The sequence below is a fragment of the Plasmodium knowlesi genome, assembly GCF_000006355.2.
Source record: "Plasmodium knowlesi strain H genome assembly, chromosome: 11".
Classification (NCBI taxonomy): domain Eukaryota; phylum Apicomplexa; class Aconoidasida; order Haemosporida; family Plasmodiidae; genus Plasmodium; species Plasmodium knowlesi.
Genome location: NC_011912.2, coordinates 1,126,028 through 1,151,489, shown reverse-complemented (window position 1 = coordinate 1,151,489; position 25,462 = coordinate 1,126,028). Strand labels below are relative to the sequence as shown.

General features: G+C 37.4%; 7 protein-coding genes across 7 annotated transcripts; 3 read left to right on the top strand and 4 right to left on the bottom strand.

The window, feature by feature from the left end:
* Positions 1-490: 490 nt before the first annotated feature.
* PKNH_1123800 (conserved Plasmodium protein, unknown function) lies at positions 491-5,086 on the bottom strand (the record flags this gene model as incomplete). Its single annotated transcript, XM_002261379.1, has 1 exon — positions 491-5,086. One exon carries the CDS (start codon positions 5,084-5,086, stop codon positions 491-493), a length of 4,596 nt encoding a protein of 1,531 aa, XP_002261415.1.
* A 1,774-nt stretch (positions 5,087-6,860) lies between these two features.
* PKNH_1123700 (putative oxidoreductase, short-chain dehydrogenase family, putative) lies at positions 6,861-9,379 on the top strand (the record flags this gene model as incomplete). The annotated part of the gene is made up of 9 exons (XM_002261378.2): positions 6,861-6,961; positions 7,157-7,368; positions 7,532-7,661; positions 7,776-7,888; positions 8,057-8,223; positions 8,326-8,453; positions 8,613-8,765; positions 8,955-9,060; positions 9,338-9,379. The coding sequence occupies 9 exons, from the start codon at positions 6,861-6,863 to the stop codon at positions 9,377-9,379; spliced, it is 1,152 nt and encodes a 383-aa protein (XP_002261414.2).
* A 93-nt stretch (positions 9,380-9,472) lies between these two features.
* Positions 9,473-10,534, bottom strand: PKNH_1123600 (conserved Plasmodium protein, unknown function; the record flags this gene model as incomplete). The annotated part of the gene is made up of 1 exon (XM_002261377.1): positions 9,473-10,534. The coding sequence occupies one exon, from the start codon at positions 10,532-10,534 to the stop codon at positions 9,473-9,475; it is 1,062 nt and encodes a 353-aa protein (XP_002261413.1).
* A 1,273-nt stretch (positions 10,535-11,807) lies between these two features.
* Positions 11,808-13,991, bottom strand: PKNH_1123500 (3-oxoacyl-(acyl-carrier-protein) synthase, putative; the record flags this gene model as incomplete). Its single annotated transcript, XM_002261376.1, has 3 exons — positions 11,808-13,064; positions 13,198-13,317; positions 13,944-13,991. The coding sequence occupies 3 exons, from the start codon at positions 13,989-13,991 to the stop codon at positions 11,808-11,810; spliced, it is 1,425 nt and encodes a 474-aa protein (XP_002261412.1).
* A 2,635-nt stretch (positions 13,992-16,626) lies between these two features.
* PKNH_1123400 (CRAL/TRIO domain-containing protein, putative) lies at positions 16,627-19,485 on the top strand (the record flags this gene model as incomplete). The annotated part of the gene is made up of 1 exon (XM_002261375.1): positions 16,627-19,485. The coding sequence occupies one exon, from the start codon at positions 16,627-16,629 to the stop codon at positions 19,483-19,485; it is 2,859 nt and encodes a 952-aa protein (XP_002261411.1).
* Positions 19,486-21,277: 1,792 nt separating this feature from the next.
* On the top strand, positions 21,278-24,022 carry PKNH_1123300 (conserved Plasmodium protein, unknown function; the record flags this gene model as incomplete). Its single annotated transcript, XM_002261374.1, has 1 exon — positions 21,278-24,022. One exon carries the CDS (start codon positions 21,278-21,280, stop codon positions 24,020-24,022), a length of 2,745 nt encoding a protein of 914 aa, XP_002261410.1.
* Positions 24,023-24,642: 620 nt separating this feature from the next.
* On the bottom strand, positions 24,643-25,077 carry PKNH_1123200 (conserved Plasmodium protein, unknown function; the record flags this gene model as incomplete). Its single annotated transcript, XM_002261373.1, has 1 exon — positions 24,643-25,077. One exon carries the CDS (start codon positions 25,075-25,077, stop codon positions 24,643-24,645), a length of 435 nt encoding a protein of 144 aa, XP_002261409.1.
* Positions 25,078-25,462: the final 385 nt, after the last annotated feature.

Sequence of the window (25,462 nt, the reverse complement as noted above, 5' to 3'; positions counted from 1 at the left end):
AATTGCAGCATGGGAAGTATGATAGGTAGACGAAGTAGTCACAGCCACTTTACGATTAATCTCTTTGAAGACGGGCGACGGGGTTGAAAACTCTTTTGCAATATAAAAGTTCAGATTGACATAAAAATAAAAGTTTTTAAGTTCTTTAAAAAGTGTTCTTAATTAAGAGGGGCGAATGCGTAACTATGGCAAATCCCCAACGTTGTGTCAAAAATGGAGTATTTTTTTTTTTTTTTTTTTTTTTTTTCCATTTTCTTTAATTTGAGAAATGCAAGACGGTTAAAAATGGAAAAAATTTAATCACCCTTGTAAACGAAAACAACTATCTACGTGTTTGTATCGATTGCGAGAAGGGAGGATTATTCAAACGGTAGATGTAGAAGTGTGTGTGGCAAAACTGTCACATCGCTGCTAGGTTGGCTGCGAGGTTGACCACCGCGCGCTGACTATCAGTGTCGCCACCTCTTCTTCTCTACTGCACTTCGGGGTGTCACAAGTATGACTTGATAATGAGCATCTTCCCGTTGAACAAATTGTACAAATTCAAAACATGCTGTTTACACGATGCGGCGATTTCATCTACCAATTCCAGCTCGAAATTTTTCAAAACGTCAGATGTATTCAGGGACTTATATTTGTCGAGCCCCTCGGAAAGAGAAAGCAAGTTTTTATTTACATCGGAAAAAAGTGCAACTTTCCTCATAAGGTAAGTTTTGATAAGCATGTTATTTTCACTGCTGATTTTCTTCCTTCCATGGTTGTAAATCGACTGAATAATTAAGGTTATAATCGTAACGTTGTGAACAAGATAGTTATATTGCTTGAACAAACAAGACATGTTTATAATCTGGTATGAATCGTCCTTTGCTAAAATTTGCTTGAAGACATTTAATTCATTGGATACGTTGAGGTAAATTATGTTATCCAAAAATTGGAGCTTGTCGGTGAAATCCTTCACGTTACTATCCCCAGCAAGGATTCTTATGTACATATTTAAATTTAGCAATATACTTCTATAATGCAGGGCGGCGTTCTTGCTATATATGTCATTATGGTAGGCGGCCTGCATAATTTCGTACTTTTTGAAAATATCTTGTCCATATTTCTTTTTGAAGACTGAGTCGATTGGGATGTAATTCTTACCCGCTGCCTTTTTATCATTACGTGTGGGAGATTCGGCTGATGGGGTAACTTGGTTGGGAGTTGCGTTCTCGTTATTCTTCACATGATCGTTTTCCCTCTTCAAGTGTGACGAGTCTACCCCCGCGGTAAAGTCATCCAGTTCCTTTTGCATATAAAGAAGATCCCCATTGGATAGACCCTCCGTTAACTGATAATACGAGAAAATATAGGTGAGATAGAGGAAGGCACACTTAGCCTTACTCATCATTTTCATCTTCTTGGCTTCATCCGTGACGGCGAAGTAATAAAAGGATTTATGAAACAAATACATGACAGTATTAAGAATAACTGCATTTAAATAGAGCGTTTGGATGGGGTAGTTGAACAGCTCGGTTAGGCAAATGTTGAAAGGAGAAGAAAGGGAATGATCATTAAATTGGAACTTTGGTTTGTTCGACTTGAAGATATATTTATTGCGGTAGTTGTAGTTGTCCTTGTCGAAACTTACATAAATGTTGTTGCTTATGAAGAAGTTAATTTCGTGATCACCGATACTGTACCTGGCATGCTCCTTGATCTTGTCAAAAGGCACTTGGTTAATACTCTGCGCACATTCTGGCGAACGTGCCTGCGAAACATTTTTATCACTATGCCCAAGGACATCCCCCATGTTTTTACAATCAAGTATGCTTTCATGGCTAGTTATATAAACGCTTCCCTTCAAGTTATAAAAATTGGACAGCAATATCATTGGGTACACTGTCTTTATGTCTTTCAGCAGATTGACACTATTCGCTTCGGTTGTGTTTAATATTTTGATGTCCTTGAGGAATTGAAACTCTTCCAGGGGGGGTAGCGTCTCGTACAAAATGTGATTGTAAAAGAAGCTGTCATATGCTTTGTAAAGGGTAAACCGGAAGGAGGGCACGTTATATTTTATTAGAATCGTCTGGTTGTCTATCGTAAGGAAGTTAAACTTGTCTAGCATCAGCTTCGAGTAGCTACTCCTAAAATCTTGCTCCTCATGTAGAATGTCTTCATTCAGTCGTTTTAGCATACTGAAGAATTCGTTACTCATGGGGAAATTGTTCGTGGAACTGTTGCTATCATAATCATTGTCAGGATGGCTCTTCTTGCTCTTAGAATTGGAGGCGTCATCCTTAGCACCTGTTATCTCTGCGTTGGCAGACTTTCTCTGCCCACTTGGTTTCTCACTTTTGCTCCTTCCACTAGAAATCTCCTTCACGGGGGTAAACTTGGTGCAGTACTCATTATGAATGGCGTAATCCTTTTTCACGCTTCCAAATATATTGAAGTGAAACCCACCCCTGGGTGCCTCGAGCTGCTTCTTAAAAATGTATAACAACTTAATAAAATAAAAAATGATATTCGACGAATTCAAAAAATATGCATTGACAATTTCGTTCACCTTAAAGATAGAATTATTTTGAAAGCACTTGGAGATGGAGTTCTTCAAATTTCCCTGCTGAACATTATAATAGTTCAAAATATTTTTTAGCAAATTTTCTGCATATTTAAAGTAGGAATAGCTATACGTGTGTATGAACAAAATTGGTGAATACGTAATCAGTTGGATGTTCTTTATGTTTAGCTTATCAATCAGGGTTGAGAAATTGGTGAAATTTCCAATTATGTTGTTCAGGTAGATCATCAAGACAAGCACATTTATGTAATCGTTGTTTATAATGGGTTTCACCTTCTTTTCTTCATTCTCCTTCTCCGTCATGCGAATTCGATAATTGTATGAGTACTTTAGTACACTCAACGCGGCAATGTAATATGCCCTGTTGGTTAATTGGATATCCCTTTCGTTTTTCTCTTCATCGTTCATCTGAAAAATGGTGGTGTATCTATTTTGTACATTCGGTATGTGGTACGCTTCTGGTTTGTTTTCCTGTGCATTTTTTCCATTTGCCCCATTCGTACCTTCCTCACCCTCTACTACTGCACATTCGTAGGAGCCAATGGGGCCAAGAAATTCATCGACGCTTTTGCACCCTCCGAGGTTCAACTCCTCGCATCTACTGTTGACCAAATTATGCATGTGCGCCACAGTCTGGTCGAAACTGTTCTTCTCCTCAGGCTGACAGAGGTTATACTTGTCTAGATATAAAGCCATTTCTACCAATAACACAACGAAATTATCATCCCGAAGTTTTAAGTCCATATTATTGGTGACTTGAATGAACATAGAAAAGACTCGATTAAAGGATTCGTGTACATCCTTCTTATACAACACATAAAGGAGTTTTTCAAAGTTGTAAATCTGCTTGTAGAATAATAAAATATTTTTCTGTATTTCTTTCTTCAATTCGTTTCCAGGCAAATTTCCTACCGATAAGGCCTTCATTTCGGTGCTAATAGCTACGTATAGTTTTTTCAAAATAATTTTTATGAACACAATGAGGATAGCTATCATATCGTCCTTCAAAAGGCTGAGGTGATTTTTAATTGAGTAAAACATGTTATAATTTTTGCTCTCTTTTAGCATAAAGGAGAGTAGCATGTATAAGTACACCTTTACATCGTGGTTTTTGTAAATCTTCATAACATCATTTTTGTAGTCCTCTATTAGGCTGTCCAATTTTTTCGTTATACTTTCGATGGGGCTGTGGCATTCCCTCCTACCCTTATGTTTGTTTCTCCCCTTGTGATGGTTACTTTCTGCGTCACTATTGTCACTTCCCAAATCGTTCGGGCCACTTTCACCATCTGCGCCACTACCTTCCATGTCGTTTTCTCCATCTCTCACGTCATGCTGCGTACTGATATTCATCTGGTCCATCGAAAGAACCAAATTCATCACATCTTTGTAGTAGCTACAGGAGCCTCTCGAACCATCCGACCTGTCCTGCCCATCCTCCTCAATGCAATTCCAAAAGGTATAAATATTGTCGGGAAACGCCTTAACCTTCTGAATACAAATATGTATGAAACATTTTTGAAAAAACTCCAAGTACATCAAATCGTTTTTGTACAGATTGAAAATATTCTCGACCTTCATATCTGGGTTATGTTTGTTTAGTAGATAAATGATGAGGTCCATGTAGAGGATGTAGTAGTCGCTGTTTTCTGGTAGCTCCTTTATCAGTTCTGTTAAAACGTCAATGCAGCTGTCTAGTTTATTGAAAATAAATTGTATGTACAATTTGTATACCTGGTACTGTAATGGGTTGAGAAAAAAATTGTTGCTCTTGGCGTATTCCAAAATTTTGACACACTCTTCATAATTTCTCAATTTTATGTTAATAAAAAAAAATACTAAAAAAAAGGAAAAGTTCTCTGTGAGTTTATTATTACTGTAACATTTATAATTTTTTAAAAAGTTGAGTGCCAAATTGTAAACTAGTGTGTTGTTGTTCGAGTTGTTCATGTATATGAGGTAGCTGTTGTACAGAAGATACTTTGAATCGTTTGTCTGCTTATACAATTTTAAGGAAAAATTACTTCCTTTTTTGAAAAAGCTCGTATTTAGACAATAATCAAAAAGGTTCCTTATAATCATCTCCACATCAATTTTTTCCTTTTGCGCGACTTTCACGTTGTTACTGCTGCTACTGTTATTGTTATTATTGCTCTTGCTTACGATGATGTTCCCAACGTTACCTACGTTACCATTGATGATGCTCAGCCCTTTTTTACTCAATTCGGCCTTCTTTATTTTCTCTTCATACAAATGGATTAACTTTCCACCTTCATTCATATTCGTGTATATGGTTCTTAATATGTAAAACACATTTTCATCGGAGTCATCCACTTCCAGAGTCTCCAATATCTGTTTACACTCGTCCATTTCGTTCACGTGCGAGTGCAGAAGGCACTTCAAGAGCAGATACAGCTTCTCATTCTTCTTTGTTTTCAGCCCTGCTGCTATTACTTTTTCGCATTTCTTGAACGACTTCTCGTCGATCAGGTTTAGCACATCCAGTATCTTGGAATTCATTTTGCACACAAGGGGGGTAGACGCGGCAACTATGATCGTAGAAACTGAGGGAAGTCGTACCACAAAAATGGTAGATAAGACTTCTCCAATGAATATACTTTAAATTGGATTCAAAAATTATTCAAGTAAACAATTAGTCTTGTGAATCCGAATGTATATGACAGTGTGTAGGAATACAGCAAGCATAGGAAACGGCTGTGTGTAATTTAGTAGCGCTGTGCACAGTTATAAAGTCATATGTGTGAATCGTTCATTAGGTGTTCGAAAAAAAAGGGAGAAACAACTGTGTGCATGTAAATGTATGTACATTGCGCTAGATAAGTTGCCGAGTTTTCGCTTTTAAATTGATGTGGAGGAACATGCGCGAGATATGTGTGTGGGGGGGGAAGAGCATGCGCTTGGCGTGTGTGAGGGGTAAACAAGAAAAGGGGGAGGAAGCAAAAGGGAAGATGTAACAAGGAAAAAGGAAAGGAAAGGAGGTAAGAAAAACTATACAGCTAAACAGAACAAAAATTGTGACAAAAATAATGTACACATGTACGCGCAGCGAAATGGCATTAAGCGACGCGACAAAAAAATGTAGAAAAAAAATGAATTAAAAAAACAATGAATTAGTTAATTAGTCAACTGGTCAATTGATCAATTCGTGAATTCGTCATTTCGTCATTTTGTCATTTCGTCATTTTGTCATTTCGTCATTTCGTCATTTCGTCATTTGATCATTTGCCCATTCGGTAACTTGGTAATTTGTTTTAATCGTCAGTCCGTCAATAAACTCCGTAGAATTATAAATTCAAAAAATACTCAAGGAATAAATTTCGGTTGCCGTTAGCAAATGGGGGGCAAGTGAATAAATGCAATTGCAAAAAGGCACTTCACACTTCAGAGGGAAGAAAGCAAAAAAAAAAAAAAAGAAGAAAAAAAAAAAATTAAGTAAAGGATAGTGGCTTTGTACGCGGCCTCACCCATAATAGAAAGCAAAAAAAAAAAAAAGAACTTAAACGGCTTAATCACGCACATTCCGTACTTTACATACATTTTTACAGTGGCAAAACGACGAAATTTTTTTATTCGCTGAGATAGCAGCGCAGTTATATGCACCTACGTGTTATCTACAGCGAAAATAATGCACATGCACCCAAAGGGAAGAGAAAAAAAAAAAAAAAGTTGCCAAAATGACGTGGCGGGAATTATAAGTAGGAAGAAAAAGAATGCACAATGGTCACATGTACACATAGTACATGTATGTACACACCAGCATATAGGGCAACATACCCATCGCGAAACATAGCACCCTTTAAAACATTCTTGTACAGCATGTGTGGAGGGAAAAGAACAAACCGGAAAAAGGAAGTAGCAAAATGATGCAACTGTTTTTTTTTTTCTTTTTCTGAATAGGGTAAATGCCTTAAAACTCCAATTCACAGCCCCCCAAGTCAGCTATTTGCCAAGGCTATATGCTGCATACGTGATGTGCGAACTTGGTTTGTGCCCTTCCCACATGTACACCCATACACCCTCCCCCTGCGTGGAAGTTGGAATTTTTTTTTTTTTACGCTTTCCTAATTTAAGTCCCCCAAAAAAGTGGGAGCCATAGAAATCTTTTCCAGTTAATGCTAAGCAGCTCCACCGTGATTGTCATATTTTTTTTTTTTTTTTTTTTTTGAAATTATGCAATATGCGCACGTAACATACATTTGGGGAGGTCTCCACTTAAGTTCATTTTTGACTAAAGGCATAACCTACGAATGACAAAAGAAAAAAAAAAAAAAAAATGGAAGTGAAAAACAAAGCGAGATCATTTCTCGGGGTTATTCTGACCGACCCCTCATTGAAAAGGTTCCTCATTTTTATTCTAGTCTCAGGAATAATCTGGTGATGCATATTTTTCATGTCATTTCGCCAAACAGCTATCGACATGTTGTCGTCACTTAAACCACACGTGTGTTTATATATGTACACATTACTCTGCCACATGTGTATAAGTAACTCCCTACCATGTACCCCTGCACACACATCTCCACCGGTGTTCATTGTACCTTGTTTCTGTCTCCCCCCCCCCATATGCAGGTGTTTACCCCTCTATAAAGTGCTGATATATGTTCTTCAAAAAAATCACTTCAACTTGTCTTCAATTGATGATAAAATTTACGAATACGTCACAAACATCTCAGTTATTGTTACTTACTACTACCTCTTATGTGTGATGAACGTTGGTGGTACTTCCAAAGGGGTGATGAAAAATTCCCATTTGTTAAGAGGAAAATGCGTTATTGTGACGGGTAGGTGAATACCATTAACTGGATATATTTATTAACCCGTAGTTCCTACAACATTGTTATCACGTCTGTGTTGGCAAAAGAGAGCGTCCCCTTAGCACCATGTGCACTTTTCTTTTTGTCATTTTTTTTTTTTTTTTTTTTTTTTTTTTTTTTTTTCTTGCAGGGGGGTATAAAGGAATCGGGCTAGCCGCCGTAACCGAATTTGTGAAGTTTGGGTGCGAAGTCGTTTTGGCCTGCCGATCGGTAGAACACATGGAATTTGTGAAGACGGACTTGCTGACCAGATATCCCTAGTAAGAAAATGAGGGGGGGTAGGAAAAACAACATGTGATTAGAGGCACATGAATCGCCTTACGTGATCAGCTTTACCTGAACAGCTGTGTGTACGCACTTCCCCCCATACGTAGCGCCAAGATCCACTGTGTGCAACTTGACTTGGCAAGTTACAAAAGCGTAGAGAATTGTGCAAATGAGATACTCAGCAAATTCCCCAAAATAGATATATTAGTCAACAATGCCGGTAAAATTATTAATATATATATATATATATATATATTTTCCGCATCATGTGTTGCTCCCATCAATTGTGTGCCGCATTCCCCATGTGATTTAGAGGCAGACACCCCCCACCTGATATCATCACTGTCTTAGCATAACCCCTATTAATTTCCATTATACTTAATCCCAGGAATTGTGAATAAAAAACTTCAGTACGTGAATGGACTGGAAAGGACCTTCTTCATTAACTACCTGGGCCACTTCTACTTAACCAAATTGCTTCATAAGCGAATCGTAGCATCGGACACTTTGGTTGTAAACCTTAGTAGCATAGCGCACAGTATGCTGAAAGAATCGGTAAGCAATATATTCTCTTTGACACCATTAGGAATAAAATAAAGAAATAAAACACGAGGGAAAAGTACTCACTGCTCGACACACCCATTCCCCCTGCTGTAGGATGTGAACTACGATTTTATATGCGAAAAAAGTTCTACGGGGAATACCAATTCGAATTTGCTATACCGACGGGAGTACAACTTTTCCAAGCTCTGCATGCTTTACTACACACAGCAGTTGCAGAGGAGGTAAGAAGGAGGAGGAGGCACTTGTGCGCTGTGCCATTTTTGTGATGTAACAGAAACGGACCAATCGTGTCCCCACATACGTAAACACATGTGTGTATATATATGTATATATTTATATTCCTGTGTATCCCCATTTTTCCTACATAACTTGATCTCCAGATTTGAGAAAGAAAAAACCAAGGCGTGTACCGTATCCATTAACCCCGGACTAGTGCGCACTGAACTCTTCCGGAACGAAGAATCCTGGTTCAGGGCATTGGCCAAGAATTTGATTTTCTCTAAATCCCCCCTCCAAGGCGCCCAGACCATTCTGTAAGTTTGCGTTGCACGTAGAGGGAAACCCTTGTGCAAGCGTTTTTTCTTTTTTCCCCAGAGGTGGGGATACGCTTATGGCATATGCTGTAGAGGGGATTCACCTGCATATATATGCATGCATCTGTGTAAATTTATTTTATTTTATTTTATTTTTTTTCCTCCCCCTTTACCCGTCCACGCCCGCAGATATGTTTGTCTTCTAGATCGAGAGAAGCTAGCCAAGGGTTCGTACTACTCCGACTGCAAAGTGGACTATGTCAGGAGCTATGCGTTGGACCTGCACAAGTCCGAGGTACTCCCCCAAATTGCGTTCGCAATTTAGGCTCATATTTGGTTGCCACGAAAGCAGTTAATTTGTTAAATCGTCGATGACGCAAAAATTGTTGGAAAAATTAAAAACATAAACGTGATGATTAGGGACTGTTGGAGGACCCCCAGAAAAAATCCTATCTAAAATGCAAAGGCGAATGTTCACCTTTGCCATCCATAAATACACGCCTATGCGTGGACAATGCCTTTATTACATTGTATGTACTTTGTGACGCCTTCATCATGCACGCCCCGTGCAGGTACTGTGGAGCTTCTCAGAAAAAATGCTCTCAAATAAGTGAGGATCTAGCAAGCCAAGAAATCAACACAAATTTTGATGAAATTATTACGTCATTTCTCGTACCTCCCGTGAAAATTATGAGGCCTACCGTTTCTTACTTCACAAAATGTGCAGCGAAATAACTTGTGCAGTAATTGACGATGAAATCGTAATAAAACTGGATGGTTTCCCTTGAGTTTTCCAAAATGCTACTTTCGTCAACAGTTGCAGTATTCGCATTAAAGAGTATGTAATAATTTTCGTGTGGATTAAATTTGTCTGCCTCATTTTCACAGGGCAGTCTATCAAACGATGTCTTTTTTGTAAAGTTACAAAAGGAATGTTTATCAAAAATATTATTATAAATATTATCATCTATTTTTTGTGTTCGTAAGAAAAAGTCTTCATATTCCACAAATTTTATTACGTACACAATTTGATCATCCACATTTACTGTTCGCAAAATTGGGATGTATTTTATGAGTACTCTTTTGAACAAGCCTTCTGCGGTTTCCCCTTTTTTTTTTTCAACAAACAAATCAAAATTGTTATTTTCCAGTTGGTTTATTATTATCTTTTTGTTTTGTTCGTTTCCACCTAGGATTACGATATCCGTCGAGTCTTCTGCTCGCTTCTCCGCAGGGTCATAGAGGGAGCTCCCCGCTGATAGTAGCCGCCCCAATTCCTCATAATTCTGAACACATCTGTACCATTTCTCATCAAAGTCGTAGAAGCAAAAAGGAATTAGCAAAAGAGACAGGTGCACATTTATCACATTGCAGATATGGTCATATATAAATGGTGTGTACTCATATATGTAAATATTTATAAAGATCTGCCAGTGGTCATTTTTATGTATGTTAAAATTATTCCCTTTACATTCAAAAATATAATCGTATAAGTTATTTATCACATTGTTTAGGTATAGATTATTTAGTTCATCGCTATAAGATATCTTTATGTTAAACCATTTGTTTTTTTTTGTCGTTCTATTCTTTGTATGGTTGTTGACTGTTTCATTACTGTGCTCAACAATTTCCTCTTCGTCCATATTATTTTCTTCATAGTTGATGGTTAGATTGAGCTGTGAAATTAATATATTTTTTTCGCACACATAGTATATGTTAGTCTGCAAGTTGTCCTCTTCCCGCGTGATGTTTAGTTTTATTTTTTTCATTTTTTCTTCCGCGTGTGTTTCGCGGTTGTCGTACGTTCGCAGGCGGGGTAGGGTATAGACATGCGATTCTCTTCGGTGCGCTCCTCACGCCTTTTGCTACTATTCCTACTAACCGTGCAGTGAGAGGAATATTCGCATAACGTGTGAGTGATACATATTTTTGGCGCCTACCCCCCTTCACATAATGTGTGTTCTACAAATGTGTGACCTTCTCTCCCCCGCCCTGGACATTCACAATTGGGTGTGTCACCAAATAGGTATGAAAGGTTGCAAGAATGGAAAAATATCTCCCCCCCCCAATTCATGCAACAGAAAAAAAAAAAATGTATCTCCCCTTGGAAGCACCACTATATGTACCTTCTCAGGGAATAAAAAAACATATAGCTAACTTCACAACAACGTGAAGATAGAACATTTCGTGCCGCATGAAAAAATGATAGTATAGCAAATTCACCTACAAAAAAAAAAGGGACTTCCACTTCTTTGACTATTGTCGGAACTGCCGTTGCCGACGCGGGAACTATCCTCTCCCTTGGGGGCAATTAAAAATTTTTTCATTTGACTGAAAATTCCCCTCAGCTAATTTTTTATAAGGTCAACAAGGGGAAGAGAAAAAAAAAATATGCATATTTATATAAAAGAGAACGAATCACACAAAAAATTTGCCTCACAAATACATGGGAACTATCCCCCACTATGTAACAGTCTCGTTAGGTGTGAACTCCTTTTACATTTTTTTTTTTTTTTTTTTTTTTTTTTTTTTTTTTTGGTGTTGCTTCATATGACAGTGCCTCCATTCCCTGTTATGCTGTAAAATAAAATAAAAAAAAAAAAAAAAAAAAAACGAAAAGAAAAGAAAAGAAAAGAAAAGGGACTCCCCAGATACGATTCTCCTGCATAAAATGGTTACGTCACAACTGATGGGCAAATTATATTATAAATGCATTACCAAAAAAAAAAAAAATAATAATAAATAAATAAAGGAGGCATAATCACGAGCGTTATTTTTTAAAAAAAAACTTTACAACAAGTTTGAAACTAATGTTACATTTGACGCGCATACATACATGATGTAAATAGGTGTGGGGTGACTAAGAAGGAACGTTGCTAAAAACGCAGATGTGAATTCCCGTTGATGATAGCGAAGTAAGGTAGCTCCCAAGGCAAGTGCCACATTAGGAGGAAAAAACTCTCCGCACACATACTGATGTATGTTAAAAAAAAAAAAAAAAACACCTCGTAAGAGCATTATATTGTTACTACATGGATTATCTCATTTTGTAATTTTCCCAAACAACAGAGCAGTGTTGTGTCCACCAAATCCTAAATTGGTATTTAACGAAATGTCAATATTTTCCTTCGAGTGTAAACTCTTATTCGGTGTATAATTTAAGTCACACTCAGCATCCTTGTTTTCGTAATTAATGGTAGGAGGAATAATATTTGTTTGCATTGTTTTCAAACATACGATGGATTCAATTGCACCTGCGGCTCCTATGCAATGACCAGTCATACTTTTAGTAGAAGATATATGCAACTTATACGCGTGGTCTTTAAACACAGTTTTTAATACCTTCGTTTCAATTTTGTCATTCAAGTGGGTAGAAGTTCCATGTGCATTCACGTACTTAACATCAGATATGTTTATATTTGCATTCTTTATAGCTTTGTTGATTGAATTACAGAGTCCCCGTCCATTTGGCTCTGGGGATGTGATATGGAACGCATCGCTTTCGGAAGAATATGCTAAAATTTCTCCATATATTTTGGCATTCCTCCTGAGTGCATGCTCATACGACTCTAGAATTAAAATCCCGGCCCCTTCACCCATGACAAAACCGCTTCTTTTGAAGTCAAACGGTCTACACCCTTTTTTGGGGTTGTCATTATAACCACTACATAACGCTCTTAATGCATTAAATCCGGCAAAACTTATAGGAGTAATGCTTGCCTCAGTGCCTCCACATATCATCACATCGTATTCTTTATACTTAATATATCGATAGGCTTCCCCTATTGTGTTGCCAGAGGTTGCACACGCACTTAGCATGCCAAGTGAAATTCCTCTTAAATTATGTTCGATGGATACCAACCCTGCTGATGTGTTGGCTATCATTGCTGGAATTAAATAAGGACTTACTCTCTTATGCCCCTTTTCGTAAAATGTTTTCATTTCCTTTTCCAGAAAAAGCAAACCACCGATTCCACTTCCGATGATCGTCCCTACTTTGTTCGGGTCAATTTTCTGTAAATCAATTTTTGCGTCATCTACGGCCAACCTTGTTCCAGCTACAGCATAGTGCGTGTAATCATCGTACCGATTAGCATCTTTTTTGTTTGTGTAATAATCGGAGGGGTTGAAATTTTTCTTATCAATTTCGCTACCTATGCCGCAGTTCATTCCTGTTACGTCAAATTTGGTAATTTTGTCAATCGAGCTATACCCGGAGATGAGATTCTCCCAAAATTTCTCTAGCCCAATTCCAACCCCATTTACGACGCCAAGTCCGGTGCACACCACTCTCGATGTCTGTAACGGTGGGGGCGCGCCCAGAGAGCGAAAAAAAAAAAAAAGTATATAATATATATATATATATATATATATATATATATATATATATATGTATAATATGTACATAATATATACATATATTTTTTCTTACTTCACAGTGCTTTTTCAACTCTTTCGCGTTGTAACTGTTGTACAGCTTTACATTTCTGAAGGTGCCTGTTTCAGGTCTTTGTGCATTGTTCTTGATAAATCCGTACCTCTTGTTGTACACCTGTTGGCATTTTTATAATTTAAAGAATAATAGCGAATGTCTTTTGCGAAGAAAAAATAAAAAAAATGGACGAAAGGAGCTTAAGGATTTGTGGGCAACAGTAAAATTGCATGGTGCCATAACTATGTTAAAGGGAAATATTCACATGTGTATTCATATACATCCACTAATTTGCGCATTTGTTTTTACACTCTTTTTTTGTAGCAAATAAGACCCTCCCATGTATTAGGTCCTTAGTTATTTCGCCCTGACAGTTGCGCTCAGAAATGTAACAACTGAACCGCCTTACAACTTAACAACTTTACAATCGCGCAAATTATCACACCTGGGATGAGTATGCGTGGAAAGAGCCGTCCGCACCGCGCTGCGTCTCATTTCCACGCAAGAGTGAGAACTTGGTTACGTATATAGAGTCTACATCCAAATAATTTGCGTATAGAGAGGTATGTAATTATGCAAGCACACTCACAGAAGAATTCATAATATGCTCGATTGGGCCAACATGTAAATTTTTTTTCCTTCTCATGGAAAAAATCAAATGTAGATTAAAGCTAAGCATATGTATACATGCGCAGTGTTTGCATTTTGAAAACATGTTTACGATTCTTTTTGGATTTTTAAATTACTTGTAAAATAAAAAATTGGAAGAGAAGGGCTTTTGCGTATATTCTCATTTTTTCCGAAAAACGTTGTACAACGTGGAAGTGTTCTTTGAAGGGGGATCTATTTAATTTTCCTTATTCTCTTTGATCGGTTTGATAGGTTTCACAGGTTTTGACAGGTTTTATTGGTTCGATAGATTTTATAGGTTTACAGTTTAGTGGTTCATTTCGTTTAATCCATTCCCTTTTTCTTCCTTTTCTTAATTAAAAATGATGCTGTGAAGTACACTGGAAATGGTAGCATAAAACTGTAAAAGCGGTTCACATGTAAATTAAACACACACATTACATGTCCCTTCCTTTTGCTATATGAACTTGGTTGCCTTTTTTTTTTTTTTCCCAAGCCTTTGCCGAAAAAAAAAAAAATTCGACGAAATTTTTTTTCCCTATTGTGCCTATACATGATGTAAATACGCGTACGTAAACATTTGTGCAATCGCCGTGTTCTGCGCAACGCATACAAATTTTTCCCTGTTCCTATATTTTTCGGATCCCCCAACACCCATGCACTTTGCGCATTTTGCACCAACGCAATTACGACATCCGACAGGCGCTCAACCATATCGTGCATTATTTTTTTATGTCCATTCTGGTACATTGTAAGTGGAAAAAAGTGTTGCACAAAATTGTTACCCTTTTTTCGAATGTTTTTAAGCCATTTATTGCTTCTTCCTGTTTTTTCCTTTTTGGTAATCTTACTTAAAGGAAGCCGTTTTTTTCCATTTTGAAAAATAAAAAATTGAAGGCAAAAGTGGGGCAATATGATTGGGAAGTGAAAAAATGGGTCAAATGAAAAATGCAAAACGCAAATTGGAAGCGCAAATTGGAAGCGCAAACTGGAAACAAAAATTGAGAACGTAGAAGAGGGGGGGGGAAAAAAAAAAGACCTTTTCAGTATAGAAGGAAAATGGAGTGTTTGCCTTAAATAAATTTACAACATTTTTGCATCCAATTATGGGCATTTATCTGGAGTAACATGTTTTTTTTCCGTCCTTTTTTTTTTTTTTTTTTTCACCCGCCTTTCACTCTTTCGATCACGTCGTCCACTGATCATGCCCATTTTTGTCACTCCCGTCCATCTTTGAACTTTTCTTGGTGACAATTTTAAATAGCAATGGACAAAATGGATCCCCTTGCTCAAATTAGACAACTTAAAAGTTGCACATGTTTCATTCTAGTTTAAAATTTGTGCATGGTTTAAATTTTACGTTAACGAGTGTTTGTATTTGTCTTGCTCTTGAGGAATGAAATATGTACCTTTTCTTCCTTTTTTTTTTTTTTTTTTTTTTTTTTACGTGCGTATAAATATATGTTTTTTTTTCCAACATTTTTCCACATGAAAAACTCTTTGTTATGTCAAGGGAACTGGAGTTCAAGTTTTATATATACACACCCGCGTGAAATGAATACAAATGAAGAATTGTCATTTCCATTTTGGCCGAACAACGTGCCTCATTGTTAATACATTTGTCTGTGTGTGTACAGTGGGAACATGCCTGCGCAAGCATTAAATGTTCATGTATACATACACATGCATAAGCGCAAATAATTCACGTAAAGCTTAAATAAATTAAAAAAAAAAAAAAAAAAAAAAAAAAAAAAAGGTAAACATATGTGTACCTTTTATATACGCCTACACAACAATAACATAGTGAGATTCATTTATCTGAAACCAAAACAAAAAAAAAAAAAAAAAAAAAAAAAAAAATGCAGAGTACGCAAAAATAGGTACGCATAATGAGGATACACATAATAGAGGACTTATCAATTTCATTTAAGAGAAGTGGCACAAATAGCAATAGGAATGACACCAGGAATGTCAGTGGTGACATCTCAGTAGGGGCCAACGCGGAGTTAAGGATATACCGCTGGCGACAGAAAAAAGTGTGTCAACCCCCCTCTTGGACATTTGTCGTCTGACGTATGACAAGATAGTCATCATTGTCATATTTGCATATGCCTCAATTTGTAAAAATACTACGTTGTAATAGTGGAAAAAAAAAAAAAAAAAAAAAAAAAAAAGAAATCCTGCATTTTGTTTTTCAAAACGAATTTTTACTTAACGTACGTACGTATGTACAATTTATGAACTCCCCTTCTGTACATTTATAATATATGTATGTATATATATTTTTTCCTTTTTGAATACATTTTAAAGTATATATAATAAAACACACTCTTTTATTATATATATGGTGTAACACAATTTTCCATACATTTTCTCAAAAAGGAAAAAAAAAAAAAAAAATGTAAAAAACACTTGTTCCCAGCACATTTGTCATTTTTCAGCGAAATTGTGTTAGCAAGGCAGGAACGAAGAGGAAACAACTAGTTCCTGGCAAATGGTCTGTTGTGAATTGCGCGTACGACGTAAAGCAAAAAAAAAAAAAAAAAAAAAAAGCGCGTAAAAGTATAAAAACATTGCGAATCAAACTGGAAAAGTTCAACGTCAAATTAGCAAAGGCTTCATAAAACCATCGCGAAGCAGTTGAGCGAAAAAAAACGTAAGAGAAACAAGAGGACACGTGCGGGTACCCAAAACGCAGCACCACGTGGTGAAGACGCAGTGGACCAAGCGCACACATGTTAGGCAATCCACCTAGCCCACCCTCCACCAGGTAACCCTCTATCAGTTAACCTGCGCGCCATGGATCTGTCAAGGGGGAAAGTCATAATTGAAACAGATATCAATGAACACACAATAGACGAAAATGTATTTTTCTTCGAGCCAAAGAAGGAAGACGTATATGACGAAAACACAAACCTGAGGTACATCTTCCACAACACATTCATAAATACAGATGAAGAAATTGCAATAAGTGAATTCAAAAAGTATTGTAAAAATAAATCCTTAAAAATAAATAAAGCATTCTTCGAAAATGAATGCTTGCGTTACCTGTACTCAGCGCAATTCGATTTTGCAAAAGCGTTAGATTTGATTAAGAGTAATTATGAATTTAGACTGTCCAACATTCTACCCATAAAAGAAGAAGATGTTATAGGTTATATTAACAAAGGAGTGATATATTGGCATGGAAGAGATAAAAAATGTAGACCCATTCTGATAATCAATTTATTGAATGTCGAATCGTTAGATGTAGAAAGATTAACAAATTTGTTTTTTTTCTGTTTCGAATTCTTTTTAAAATATTTATGTATACCTGGGAAGATAGAAAATTATATATCCCTTGTTGACTGCTCTGGCATTTCTTTATCTAAATTTCCCATGTCTACATTTATGAAGTTGTTGGAGATTATGAATTCAAAATATCGGTGCAGATTATTTCGGATGTATATAATTGATGCTCCGAAAATTTTCAAAACTTTTGGGAAGTCGTTTTTAAATTTCGCTCCTTCCTATATGACGAAGAAGCTAAAGATTTTGGACGCCAATTATGCGTCTTATTTGAGGGAGGAAATTTTAGACACCCAACTGGAGAAGAGATATGGGGGGGTGCGGGAAATCCGGGACAGCGCCTTTTACCCTTTCGCCTTTTACCCCAACTGTTGTTGCGCAGGGGGAGGGGGGGCGACGCAGGAAGTAGATTTTGACCCTTCCAGTGTTGGCCTAAAGGGCCCCGCCGTCGGATCCGGTTTCCAACAAATGAGCGACAAAGCGCGCGACTTCCTAATGTCAGGCTATTCAATGCATCTGAAATTGGTGGACCGAATTCATAAGGAATCCATGAGAAATCATTATGCCCACCCCGCGCCTGCAGAAGCCCACAGTAGGAGTAGAGTTAAATGGAGTAGCAGCAACAATAGCAATATGAAACATCTTGTCAGCCATGGTAATAATAGCAACACTAGTAGGAGGAAAAAAAAAAAAAAAAATTTATCCAAAGGGGATGAGTTATTAGAAAACTGTTTCATCGATGCGGTGATAAATAAAGTGTATCAAATCGAGAGTAACAACATTTTAAAGAATAATAAATTTGTGAATGCAAAAGGTAGCTATATCGTTAGTGTAGGAAGCACCCATAACTGGCTCTTCAAAGTGAAGCACTTATTTCTTCCAGAGATAACCATCAATTATTTAACAAGTAGGTTTCCCTTCATTGTAAACTACCTCATCGTCAAGTCTAATTTTAAATCTATACAACATTATGCGAAATATATAGACAGTTGTGCGTGTTTGGAGGGAGATTATTCTGTTCACGACAAACATGGCAGTGGTAAATATGATCGAGATGGTAGGGAGGATAACAGGGGCCATCCGTATGGGAGCAAACATTTCCTTTCCCTTAGCTCGATTGCCAATACGACTAACAATACAACTGCAAATGCGCCTGAAAATAACATTGCGCATTTTAGGGATGATCCGGACGAGCGAAATGTTCACACGCTGAATAGTGTAAAATCTGCGAATAGACATGTGGACAATAGTCGCGTGAGGGTGGGGAAGAGCAGAGTGACTACTTCCCATGCGCAGAACTCAAGGAGGAGTAAAAGAAAGGGCGAAGGGGGCACGACGCAAAATGGGCTCAGCGAGTTCTGTGCGTACGGGGGAGGTTCTGGCTGCCGTGTTGGAGGCGATCAGGGAGATGACTACACGAGGAGGACGAGAGGACCCAATCAGGTCTCGTCCAAAGATGCGAAGAAAAACTTTTACGCCAATTCGGAATCCATCTTTGAAGATAATAATTGCAATAAATCTGCTAAGGATAAGATTGGCCATCCGCAAAATAAGCAGTCCAGTACGTCGAGGCGAAAGTGTAAGGAGAAAACACAAAAGTCTTACAAAATTAAGGCCACCAATAATTTATTCAAAGATGAATTAGTAGATCATTCTCAGAAGGTCGAGTGTGTTGAGGGGGCTTTATTGAATAGAATGGTGGGGGAAGAAGATTATTCGTCACGTTATGATTTCAGCATTGGCATGGATCATTCAGGAAAGGCGACAGCGAGTGCACAGCCTCAGTGTGAGAACAGCTCGATGAGCTTAACAAACGCTACCTTCGCAGCGACCTCGACAAAAGCAGCCAACTCAATCAAAACTATGAATTCGATGAACACTCTCAACACGCTCAATTCGATGAACAGCGCAAACTCCGAAAAAAAATTAAACAGAAACTCATCCCTAATTAACATGAAGTCAGTTATACCCAAGAGGATAGACTATGCGAGTTCGAAAATCCAGAGGCAGTCTACCACCGTGAATACATCCTACAGTACCAAGCAATCCAAAGATTCTTTTAGGAAATTGGAAACCAGGGAACATTTAGAAGAACCACCACTAAATGATCCTCCAGGTGATGATGTAACACTTAGGAGTAACGGCAATGCGGTCAGAGATAAATATTCAACAACGATAGCTGACGTAACGCACACTACAGACGATGCAGTACCAACTGAGGAAGGGAACCAAAATATCAGCTCCCCTGATGCGCAATCGGATTGCACTAAACAGACAAAAGGTAATGCATCCGATAGGAGTAAACGAAGGCTCAACAAAATTAAAATTATTGGCTTGCAGTTTTTTAACAAAACATCTTCCAAAATGTAAGATTAACTGTACGCATGCGTGCTTAACAGCAGTAGGTGGTGTGAGGAGGGGAATGGGAGGTTACCCAAGAGAAGGAGTAAATCCATCCCCGAAGTGAGAAGTATACATTGGGTTGATGAAACGACTTGCTGGAAACCTAACAGCACAATCTTTGTTTTTGTAAAATTTTAACGCGTTAATAATTACACAAGGAGTGGAAATTTTCCTTTTTTTTTTTTTTTTTTTTTTTTTTTGTCTTGTTCCGTCATTCCACTTTATGCGTTCGCTCCGTTTGGTGTTTTTTCTTTTTTTTTGTTTCTGTTCGTCGTTCAGGAAGCTACATGCGCATAGTCGTTATAGGTTAAAGGATGCTTGCGCAGAGACATATATACATACACACACACACACTGCGCTGTACGACAACCCTCGATTATACACCCATCGTGTTGCATCTCTCTTTAAATATCACCAACCGTGTTAAAGGTTGTCCAATTTGTTATCTAATTAAAGTACATGCTTTATTCCATTTCGCTTGATATAGGAAGTACATTATTTTTCTTTTCTTTTTTTTTTTTTTTTTAATTCACGTTACATGTTTGCTTACATCCCTTGGTGGATTACACTACAATTTTTTTTTTTTTTGTTTTCCTCTTTTCTTTTTTTTTTTACGTCGTACTTTAATCCCTTTTTGTTTTTAGCCTCTTCATTGTGGTACCTCCCCTGTGCAGTTTCACATCGTCATTGTTTTACCCATCCGCTGATTTCATCACCTTGTTGTTTTTGTAGCACGTAGCTCCTTAGAAGTCTCTCCAATTTGTAATTCGTTTCATCCCATTTTTATTTTATTTTTATTTTTTTTTTTCGCATCGAGAATTTTATGAAGACAGTTATCAGCAGGCCGTTAAAGTGACCCTGCTGAGTTTAAAATTTCCGAACACACTTTTTTTGACACGTATGGGTAGACCTACGCATCTTTCCCCCAATGATGGTCTGTGGGGGAACGATAGAAGGATGTGCGAAATGTATTATTATGACACCACCCCTTCCTGTTAACATAGCCCAGTTTATGGATGGATTAATCCGAAAGGGAGGAATTGTAAGCACAAAGAAAAAAGCAAAAATGTAGACACATCTGATTGTGTATGTGCGCATGGCTATCTTATGGTCATGTCATTTTGTTTTTCCGTTCCTTTCCTTTATATGGGGAATTCTCAAAGTTTGTTAAGAGATTTTTAGTAGGTTCGGTTCATTTAGGGGAAGAAGGCAATGGTACTTCATTTGAGTAGCCTTAATAAGGGCACGTTTTTTCAAAAAAAAAAAAAAAAAAAAAAAAAGAAGAAATGCGTGATGTGCACTATGGTATTGGTAAAAAAAAAGAAAAAAAAGAGAAAAATCAGTCTTTTCGGTTTATTCGTTCAAAGAGTTAGGTCTTTTCTCCGTGTATTCTCCATTCTTTTCTGCTTTTTTTTTTGCATTTTTCTTGCTATTTTCCCCCTTTGTCGTAGTCCTTTTTTGAGCTAGTCCTGCTGGGAAGATTCGCAGTTTCCGTGATACCCAAGTTCGCAAATGTCTTATGCCTGCGCGTTGACTCTCCTTGCGTGCTTTCCTTTCCTTTTTTTTTTTTTTTTTTTTTTTTTTTATATATATTTTCTTTTCATATTGTTCCATTTTGACATCTCCCCTCTCTTCTTTGAGGATGCTTCTCTTTTGAGGCTGTTCCCCTTTGTTGTCTTCTGATATGGATAATTCCACCAGTTCTACAGAAAGACTAAATGTGGGTAGCCTGAACCCTCTTTATGTAAAATAAAAAAAAATGGAACCCGATGTCGATCCTGCAGGTGCCGAATGCCCTGCGGAAATACCAGATGAAGTTCTTCCTCGTTGTGACCCCTGCGACAGTGAAACAAAAGAGGTATGTGTAAAGTCTTCCTTCTTGGACGTAGTAACTGAGGAAAAGAAAAAAGGGAAAGTTTCCTCCAAGGGGGGAAAAAAGGGAAATGGCATGAAGACCTCGAAAGGGGGGAAGAAAAAAAGGCGAGAAAAAAAAACGAAAAATGAGGAAATCCCCTCAGGGGGGTCTTCATCCTCCGCTTCAAATGATGAGCACGAATCAAACGACAGCGCCGACGCAGAAGAGGTGATCAGCTTCCTCTCAAATGTAAGCACAAATATAACCACCCTATGCAAAAATAATGAGGGACATAGCACCAAAAAGAAGGAGGGTGTATATCTGAAGAAAGAACTCCAAAGGGTGCTAAAGTTCATCAAGACAAATGAACAAAAACATAGAGAGAATGAAGAGCATATAAAAGACCTAAAGGAGAAGACAGAAATGTACGCAATTAAAAATAAGGAAATTAAAAAATGCTACGAAGAAGGAAAAAAGAATATCCAAATTTTACAAGGAGAGTCGGACAAACTCCATAACCTATTTGATAGCAATCAGAAGAAGGAAGACAAGTGGAATGCCGAGAGAGAAAACTATTTGGAAGACATAGAGTCCCTGAAAACTCATATAGAAGAGTTAGAAATCAAGGTCGAAAAAAAGAACAATGAAATTGAAGGGCTCAAGAGGGAAAATGAACACATCCTCTTAAAGGTTGACAACCTAGAAAAGAACAGTAAAGAATTAAAAAATGAAAATATGGAAATGCGTGAAAATCTTAATGGGATGAAAAAAGAAAATGTAAAGAAGAACATCACCATAGATAATTTGAAGAAAGAATTGGAAGAGAAAAAAAAGTTAGATGAAGAATATAACAAGGACAAATTGCTCATCGAAAAAAACACGGAAATTTTAATAGAGGAAAGAAACTACATCAACGAGGAGTTGATAAAAACACAAAAGTTATTGGAAAATCAAATTAACAAAAATAGAGATCTACAGAATTGTAAGACTAACCTTCTCGAAAAGGTCGACTTTCTAGAAAAAAAACAAAAAGATCACTTAAAAAAAAATGCCGACTTGGAGAAAAAGCTAGACGATTTGAACAAAAAAAATAAACTCCTAATGAATGAAGCGAAAATGAAGGAGAACGAAATTGCCAACAACACCTCCGTCATTAATGCCCTCACAAGTGGGAATTCAAAAATGAAGGTAAAGCTAGACCAGGAATGCTTCAAGATAAAACAGATGCAGAAGGAAAATAAAGCGCTAACTATTAATGTTAAATCACTCACATATGAAATTCAAAATTTACTGAAACTAACCGAAGATATCAGAACCAAGTATGAAAATCAGAAAAAAGAAATTAATGACCTCATGGTAGAGAAGGAACAAACCAAAAAACTCATTGAAAAAATAGACGAAGGTATTAAGAAAAGTACAGAATCTGCGAAGAAGGAAAAAATGTTCAACATAAATCTTGAGAAAGACATGAAAAAGAGCACAGAAGAAAAAAACAAATTGAATGAAGAAATACAATCCCTTGCTAAACAGAAAGAAAAACTAATACAAGAATTATCAAACACGAGTAGTAAAATTATAAACAGTAACAACGAGCTGATAAATAAAGACTGCAAAATTGGGACTTACCTTAAAATTATCAATTCGTTGAAAAACGATCTAGCCAAGGAGAAGGCCGTTTATGAAAATATTAAAAGCGAAAAAATTAATACTAATAAAAGTCTCACCGAAATTAAGGAGAAATTGTCTACTCTGGAAGAAAGACACAAGATACAGAACAACGAATTGGAACAGATAAAAAATGAAAAAAAAAATCTAGAAGCAAAAATGGCAGATTCCATGGAGGATAAAAAAAATGCCATAAGTCAGTGTGAAAAAATAAGGGAACAAATGGAAAAATTGAAAAATCATCATGAAGATAGCAAAACGAAGCAACTCCACGACAAAAAGACCATAGACCAATTAGACTTTGAAATTAATAGCCTAAATAACAAATTAAAAAACTATGAAAAAAGTGTCAACCAAAATAAGAAGGAAAAAGATCTCCTAAACAACGAAGTGAAGGAAAAAAATGAACATATAGCAACATTGAAGGAAAAGCTGAAGCTACTGCAAATATCGCATGATAAACTGGACATCGATAGCAAAAACTATTTGCAAGAAATTAAAAACTTGAATAAAAAAGTTGGAAACTTAAAATGCTCGTCCGATCTTTCCAATGTGTCCAAGGAAGAACTAAACAGTACAAAGCTACAAATTAACTCGCTCAAAAAGGAACTAATCAATGAACAGAATAGAGTTAAAACGTTATCGGAGGAGTTGGAAAAACCAATAAACATACACAGGTGGAGAAACATCGAAGGGAACGATCCCACTGCCTTCGACTTGATACAGAAACTTAGATGTGTACAAAAAAAGTTAATAGAAAAAACGGAGGAATCTATGAAGAAAAATAGCATAATACAATTGAAGACCAAAGAATGCGAACATCTGCAACAACAGCTAGGCAACCTATCCAAACAACCCGATGCGCAGGATGTCACTCAAATACGCAAGAAGCTCCGCGAGAAAGAGACACTCATCAAATCCCTCACGGCAGAGATTTCCATGTATCAGGAAGAAACCGAGAAGAAGGCCACCCGACGGGGTTAAGTCGTGGGGGGGTACGTGCTGAGACCACGCGGCGACTTTGTCGCATGCCGAGGGAACAATTTTTGGTGGAATTAGCCGTGGACCATTTGGAGGGCCTCACCCCGTTTGTCATGCGATGCTCACTCTGGGGGGGGGAAGCATGTCTCCGCAGAGATTCATACATACGTACATATACGTATGTGAAACCATATAGTGCACCCCTTGGGGAGGCGAATTTTTAATCTTTTTTTTTTTTTTTTTTTTTCTTCCGTTTGGTTAAATTTATCCTGTATTCGCGCGAAGAGGAAGTACGCCCTGTCCTTTTAAATGTGTAAAAAATATACGATTGCCCTAAATATGGTTTAATCGGTCAATTCGGTTGGCGGGGCACCGAAATGGCGGCATACACCACCGATTGGGTGAGGAATGGTATTCCTGCACACAGGTTATATAGATTGACCCATTTTTGATAGACAGCTCAAAGGGTGTGGGGGGCATAACCCCATTTGGTATAACAGGAGAGAGAAAAAAAATGCAAAAATACAAAAAAAAAAAAAAAAAAAAAAAGAAAATTGTCATATTGCCCCAAAAATCAAGCAGACAAAAATAGTAACAAATAAGTAGGTACATATATGCATAGTTTACTCAAAGTAATTCCTCAAGTAGGCAGGCGTATAACGACCTGGATACTGCTTTAGCAAAACAAACAAAGAGGGAGAAAACAAAATGTTATTTTTCTTCAAGTAATGTAAGTTCTTTTTACTAGACTCACTATACAAATGCTCATTCATATTTTTTGTATTATTCCACTTTTCTACATATAGGGTTTCCACAAGGTGTTCATTTTCTTTTGTATATATGTGATAGTCATTGAACCCCTTCTTTAATTCAAGTGAATCAAAACAGTACTTTATTTCTGGAAAGATGTTTTTTAGGAAATCATCTTTGCTGCAAATAAATTTATTTATCAGCATTCCGTTTGATAAACTCAAGTTACTTGATAGGCAGATCACCAGATCCCTTAACACCCACGCGCTCAGCGCGCTGCTAAGGCCATACAAAATGTGCTTGTGCATGGTTGCCGGAGGGGCAAGGCGGTATAGGCCGTCTTCTGTGTGTTCCTGTCGGGGGGGAAAACGCACCGTGTGTGGAAACATGCAACGCTCCCATCGACATGTCGTGTACATGAAAGTACACAGAAATGTTCGCCCTAAAAAATTGCGCTAGTAAATCTCACCAAGGGGATATAATGTACATTTCCCCATATGGTGTGGAGCCCAATAATGCAAATAAGAGGAGTTTAATTTATGCAGAGCTTGTCAAGGAAAGGGGGGGGGGTGCACTTCTTACCCGTATGGACAAATCCAGGTTCGCCTTGCTTTTATTCTTCCCTAAGGTGGCTTTCCGAGGTCGACTTCTGCCGATGATTCGTGTGATCGATTTGTACTATCGATTGTTACG